The sequence below is a fragment of the Varanus komodoensis genome, unplaced genomic scaffold (genome assembly GCF_004798865.1).
Source record: "Varanus komodoensis strain SLA01 unplaced genomic scaffold, ASM479886v1 scaffold25, whole genome shotgun sequence".
Lineage (NCBI taxonomy): Eukaryota > Metazoa > Chordata > Lepidosauria > Squamata > Varanidae > Varanus > Varanus komodoensis.
In genome coordinates, this window is record NW_025335661.1 from 2,808,518 (window position 1) to 2,815,669 (window position 7,152).

Consider the following 7,152-nt stretch of genomic DNA (forward strand, 5'->3'; position numbering starts at 1 on the left):
CAAAGACCTGGGGACGGTGACGTTTGGTGTTCCCATTAGCGGATTTGCCAATCCAGAGTCACCGCAGGGCGAACAAATCCGTCCGGTCAGACCACAAGCGCAACCGATTTCTGCCTACACCGATTTCTGCCAGGAAGATCTCTTTCTCCGGACTCCCACTGACATTAAGGCGAAGCGTCTTGACTTCCCAAGACATTTATGACAGCGATAAACCTCCCTATGCAGTAAATCATAATTTGCTAGGCGCTTCGCTGTTCTCTCTCCTGTTTTGTACCCCCCCCCCCCCAGCACCCTCGGCAGGTCTTTATCGCGGACGAAACTGGGACACGACTCATAGGGAATACTCTGAAGGGCCTCACAAAAAAGTCCGCCTTGCCTGAACGGACGCAGCCTGTGCCACAATTTGACGGCAACTTGGTTTTTCAGAGGTGCAGGATGCGGCCTTCCGCTGCAGTTTCTGGCACAGTCCTGCTTAAATTCCTTTAATTTTTAAAACGTAGAAACAACCCTTCGTGCACAAAGAATCCCAGAGCAGTGTAGCCAGTATTTCAAAAATGAATCCCACAAACATCATCTACTCTGAAGTAAACTGTTCAGGGAAGTAGGGTGATGATTGCAGGCTTGATCTCTACAGATCCGGAGTCCCTCCGCCCGGGATGGAAGGCTGAATATTTGGGAAGCCTGGAACCGGCCGTTCAGCAGATTCGTTTCCACCCTGGGAAGTTCAGGCGCTCAAGCCATTTCGCGGTCTTTTCAAAGAGGACGAGCGATGGCTGGCATCCAGAAACTGGGGCACTGGATTGCAGTCCAAACCCACGACAGACGCCCACCATTTTTGATGGATTCCCTTCCTACTAAGCGAGTTTAGAATTATTTTGGGCCTAAGATCCAAAAGAAGGATGGGAGCAGCTATTTAATTTGCAATGGTCCAAGAATTTACCATGGACAAGGCACATATCTTCAAACCCAGCAGGCAAATTTCATAATTAACTGCTCGCTTTCCCCAAACAATCCACGCAAGGTCTGGATCCTGCGGCCTAACAGCTGGGCCTTCTAAGTACCTTGTGTCAGGGAGAAAAATCCTGTGACACTTTACAAAACGAACTAATCTGCTGCGTGACATCTAGAATCATGCATCTTAGCAGAAAGCCGTGAAGTCATCCCCACTCATAGGGATGGGTTGCATCCAGTGTTAAGCACTACTTAGCCTGTTAAGCACTACTTAGCCTAGACTGGTTAAAATGCATGGGACTAGCACTAGAGACAAGCCTTCAAGTATAACCCTAACGCGTATGTGTGGTAGGGACAACGGAGTATTTAAGCAGCTGTCCCAGCCTAAGATGGGGCTTTGAATAGGCAAGTCACCCATTCAAATGAGCATAAGGCAGTTCTGGGGTGGGGACCCACTTCCACAATGCTCAGTGGCTACATGTTAGCGCTTGTCACCCACCTAAACTCCACTTTACTTAATCTGGAAGATATACTCGTTTTACTGGCAGACCTTCTTATAGGCTGATTAGAATTACTTCTGGAATTGGTGTTCTGGCGCTGGGGACATTTGCGGCATAAAGGCATAGCAAAAGCACGCAGAAGCTCCACACCCCACGTATTTCAATATCCCTTGACCTGCACAGGAGATGCCTGAATCGAATCCCAGTTTAACAGTGGAAACCCTCCAAGCTTTATCTTCCGTTCATTTCAGAGAGCGAATAAGTTGAAAAACATGTCCCCTGCTTCACTGCACATTTCGCACGACCCCATACATGCTTACTCGGAAGAAAGCTCAGCTATGGCGCTCTGATTTCGGGGTAAGTCTCATGGAATTCGGTAAGACTTATGTCCGAGTAAACAAGCCTACGCTGCTCAGGCTGCTTGGCTCTTAGGCTACATCAATTCGGAGTAAGTCCGACTTAATTGGAAAGAAAGCATGCCCAGGAAGGTCCGGTCAAGGACACGACAGAAAACGGCGAACCGAAATAGACTGACTCCGTAGCCTGGAAGGTACCTTTGCGCGAGCCACACGAGTTCAGGGCTAGCTGAGTGGCAGCGGACGGGGCCGGGAGAGCTCCCCCGTTCCAAAAGGAATAATTTAGCAGCCACAACGGGGAAGTTTCGCTGCGCAAGACCCGGCGGTGTGCACGACGTGATTCGTGCTCACCACGCTAACAGCGCCCAATATTGCTGAGCCGAGACCTGGCTGGAAATTCATGTTGCGCCCCGTCTCGCCCCCTCCCCTCACCCTGTGGAGCTGAGGGACACCCGTCCCGGTTGCCTTATGTGGAAGTGGCACGGATTTCAGCGGAGCAGCCTCGCTGCCATGAATGCAAACGGACTTGAAGCAGAGAGCTGCTCTTCTCTCTCCTTCCTTTAGATCACGAGCGGAGAAAGAGATAATTGTCGTAGGCGAAAGTGCGCTGCAACCGCAATTAATAGCCTCGGAAAGCGACGGAGCCTCAGGCCATTTCCTTTTAAGTAGGTCCACGGGCAGTTCCAGCGCGAAGTGGCCTCGGGCTCGGAGTAGTGACGCTTTTGCTCCCTTAGGGTGCAATCTTGCGCATGTTTAGAGAGAAAGAAGTCTAGCAACTCCCAGTATGCCTCAGCTAGGATGTGGGGAGGGGAGGCTGGGGAATGCCGGGTGTTGTAGGACTGTTTCTTGCGTAAAAACGCATAAGAGAGCGCCGTTACAGGCCAATCTATCATCCCGGGGTTCCGAAGGAGCAGATAAACCAGGCCTCCGATCAAAAGGGTTAGTTTACTGGCTTCGGCTACAGCCAGGGCGAACGGGTAGGCCGATGGGCTGAGGACCGGGCGAACGGGTAGGCCGAACCCCCGGCTCGGGCCTGACGGATGAAGCGGTCCGAACGAAGGGGACCCGTGGTCCCCAGGCTTCCCTGGCAAAGATAATCCTCCTGCTTCCCAGTAAAAGGCAAACCTTCGTGCTGGAGAATCATCTCCTGTACTCTGTCTGGTTTTCCTCGAGATGCTGCATCGCTTATTCCGTAATCTTAAAGGCACCTTTGCTAACTCAAGCTGAGCCGCGGGGACGACGTGGCTTTGCGGGTCTCTTTGGAGGCCAGGGAACAATCCAGTGTAACGGCACCTCGATCTGCCATTGCAACAGAGTGAAACGCCGCAACGAAATTGTGATGCAGACGCCCGGCGGGAGTCAGGCGTTGCAGCCTCCTCAGATGGGGCTTACTTCTACCACCAAGGCAGTGTGGTTTGGATGCAGGGGCAAGGAGGAAGCGGGTCCGTGGCAGCCAAGCAGCCAAAGGCCTTAAGGAGGTGCCGGCGCAGAAGGGACTCAGCAAAAGCAACAGAGCGACTGTAGCATCAAAGCAATCAAGCAGAGGGGGGAAAAGGGTGGGGGGACTCTTCCCCAAATATGTGGATTAAGAAGGGCTATTCGCATGTTTGCTTGGAAGTTGGCTTTCCCGAGACATTCCCCTGGAAATTACCTCCAAATAAGGCTGCAGTTTTTAAGCCTACTCACCAGGAAGTAAGTCTCACTGAACTCACTGGAGTTTACTTCCAAGTAGTAGCTTATTTACTTTCCATAGACTACATACACTCAGAATAAAAAGAATATGCAAATATAAAATACCTAGCCACCCAGATCAGACCCTTTACTATTGTTTCATGATTCTGCTATCAACTTTTACATATTATATTTTTTCAATACTTCCAGGTAAACTTTTTTTTTTTAGGAACTAGATTCAAGGGTACTTTAGAGTCGTAGCATGTTGCACACACGCATACACACACAGAGTAAAGATGTTTCCCAAATGGACTTGCTCTACAAAACAACAACAACAATACAAATATCTAATAGTTCCTAAAACTCATATTCTGTTTCCATTCATCACTGATCTGTATTATCTATGCCTCTAGCTACATCAGGAAAAGAATATAGGGACTTTGCTATTCTTCATGCATTGGGGTTTTTTTTTTTTTTTTTGGCAAACAGGCAAAAACTGAAAGAAAATGGTACAATAAATTAATATTCAAAACTCCACTCCCTCCCCAGTGGTCACCACGGACAAGGTACGCTAATCAATAACTTCTTGGCAGAAATCTTAAAGCGATGATGAGGCCTAGCACTGAGCACTTTTTCTAAGACAAGCTTGCAAACCAGGTGAGGAATATCTGAAGCTAGATCCTAACCATGCATTCTCAGAACCATGCCCCATTGCTTTCAACAGAACATATCTACTGCTGTATCATGTTGAAAACAAGTGCTAGGATTCCATTGTTGGACAGAAATCCTAAGCACACTTGCTTAGAAGTAAGATATGCTGATATCAATAGGACTTCCAAGTAAATGTAGTTAAGAAGACTGGGCTGCAGTACCTCAAGATTAATGGCACTGAGTTGGAAATAAATACTGTTGATATCAGTAGAACCTGAAAGTAAATCCTGTTAATATTCCAAATAAATCTGTTTAAGATCAAGCTATTTTTTTAAATATAGTCAATCCACAAATAAATAATATCCATTAAAAGTCAAGAGTTATTTCCATAATATTTCCAGGTGATGAAAAAGAAACACTTTAAAAAAGTGTGTTTACATTATTTATAAGTCTTCCTTTTTTTATCAGCCGATCAGTTTTGAATGATTGCCACATGGTCGATGGTGGTAGTACCAAGGAAATAGGAAAAAAAAAATCTAAGCTCAGTCACAATGTATAATTCTACACAAACCTGTAAAAATATTCTATGAACTGTTAACAGTCATCTACATGAAAATCTATACCGTAATTAGTGAAATGTCACTTTTAGGCACTTCAGCAAGAAGCTAAGCCAATTAAAAACAAAAAACAAAACAACTTCTGTATTTGACCAATCATGGGCTGAAGGAAAATCAAACACTATTAAAAGAGAAAAGAAAACATTTTATTGGAGACTATACAAAGCTACGATATACAATAAAAGTGCTCGGTTATTCTAAAAAAGTTGGTCCCAGAAATGGCACAATACCAAAATATCTATCTGTTTACACAAATATTTAGGAAAACTCTATAACCAGCCCCCCAAAATTTATAAACATATTTTTTCTACATTATCTCTTTCAGGCCCAAGGATGGAAACCTTGTTTTAAAAAGAATCAAAGAAGAACCTAGGGAAGATTCATTTACAGCCAAGATGGTCTTGGTCATTTTTAAAAAATCACTCTTAACATCCATTGAAAAAATAATATTATAACAATAATGTATTCAGAAAAAATACTCTCCATCATTATTTCTATAATAATAATTTTGGGAAACAGACTTGCATTGTCCAAATAATTTTAGTCTTGTATAAAATTACTCTATCTTGAGAAGACACTTTGTATTTTAAAAAATGCATACAAGCATATGCTATTGCTCCCATTAATCATTCTCAGATTTTCAGAGGTTTAAAATCAACAAGGCTAAGAGACACCCCCCCCCCAAAAAAAAAGATGTTTATGCTGAAATACTGTTCCCAGAAGTCCTCTTCTGGATGGAAATAGAAAGCTTTGAAGAAGAAAAAAGAACTGCAATTTCCCCCCGGCAATAATAATATTAATAATAATAAAATCTTCTGACATCACAGTGGACTCGCCTATGGAGAAAATATACTGACAGAGAGCTAGTGCCTTCTACCTCAGCCCATGATTCAAAATATAGGGATATTCCCCCCTTCCCCTACGTGTTTTATAGCAGTTTTTCTTAGCAATTAGTGGCTGCAGTCGAAGCACTTAAATTTAAGCACAGGGATCACAATCCTAAATTCATTTCCGAGGAACCGTATTGGTCTCCCTCCTGGCTCAGCCCTAAACATCTCTTGTACCAAATCGAGCTGAAACTGATCCAGATGTGCGCTTTTCATGCAAGGTCGGAATGAAACGGACAAGAGGAAACTCCTGAGTGCCACACGATTGGAATGAATCCGCACGTTTTCAGAGAAGTACACTGAAACTTCTAACCATCTCACTTTGAAAGAGATTCTAGTAAAATCAGTGTGTTTTACACGCATCACGGACAGATCCATTAAATATAAACTAGGACTGCATCTAATGACTTTATTAATAGGATTCGTATGTATTGCACCCCAAGTTAGAATTGCTGAAATCCTATTGAAATCAGCGGGGTGTAAATGTCGGATCAGGTTATTAAAGCAATTCATTTCAATAGGATTTAGTCTCCCCCCATCCCGCTGAAGCATCTCCCCCCACCCCGCCACTTCGCTTCTTTCTGTTCTTTGTTGAAACAGGACTATTTCGAAGCAAACATGCATGCCTTGGATGGCCCCCGCCGGGATTACATTTTAATATTTTAATTCAACGGGGCCATTGATTCGGCAGATCTTCATTTGTACTGATAACTATACAACTTCATAGGCCTCTTCTGATCTATCTCTCTGCCCTTGTAGGATTGCAGGGTTCCCCCCTTATGTTTTTCCCCGATCCCAGATGAAATCTCGTTTAAACTCATCCTGAAAAGTAGATTCCTCTGACATTAATGAGACCCAAACTCCATTCTTCTGAAGCACGCTACTTCAGCGCAAGCCCCATTGCTTTCAGAACTTTTACTTCTAGAAAGGGGCATTTAAAAGCGGAATACTCGATTTCCAGGAAATGAGTTAGGATCATGATCAGCTTTGGCTTGCTCTCCAAGAAAAGACACATGAGGCCACTCGAGACATTTCGTTTAGACACGGGCTTCCTTACAGACTGTTCCTTGGCGAAACGGTGCCCGCGACAACCCAGGAGCTAGCGAAGGGCAGAAGAAAAGGAAAGCGGTGCTTCTGAAGCGAGAGAGACGAGGAGGAAAGTTCTCTACACTTACGCTGCCTTCACGTACACCGGGAGCAGAGCTTTCTAAGTTCAGACACAGAGACACTTGGCGGGGGCCCCCGCTTGGCACTGGGCGTCCCCCGGGCGCCGGAGGCGGGCGCGCCGCAGGGAAGATCCACGGGCGCGGGCGGGGAGGCCGCCGGGGCCGGGGCCGGGCCGGGGCCGCGGCGCGGGGCTCAGATGTCTATCCGCGAGTGCAGGGCGCCGTGCTTGCCGTCGTGGTCCCAGTAGGAGCAGTGCATCATGGCCAGCTCGGGCGGCTGGCGCGCGCAGGCGAACTGCAGCCCGGCGGGGGCCCCGTTGGGCGCCGCCTGCGGCGAGGCGCTGCCGGCCGAG

General features: G+C 46.3%; 1 protein-coding gene across 1 annotated transcript in view; it reads right to left on the reverse strand.

The window, feature by feature from the left end:
- Nucleotides 1–6,992: 6,992 nt before the first annotated feature.
- Nucleotides 6,993–7,152, reverse strand: part of FOXL2 (forkhead box L2) — an 856-nt gene continuing 696 nt past the window's right edge. Inside the window, exon 2 of the mRNA XM_044432737.1 lies at nucleotides 6,993–7,140. Within this exon, the coding sequence (XP_044288672.1) occupies nucleotides 6,993–7,140 (148 nt within the window). The remainder of the gene's footprint in view (nucleotides 7,141–7,152) is intronic.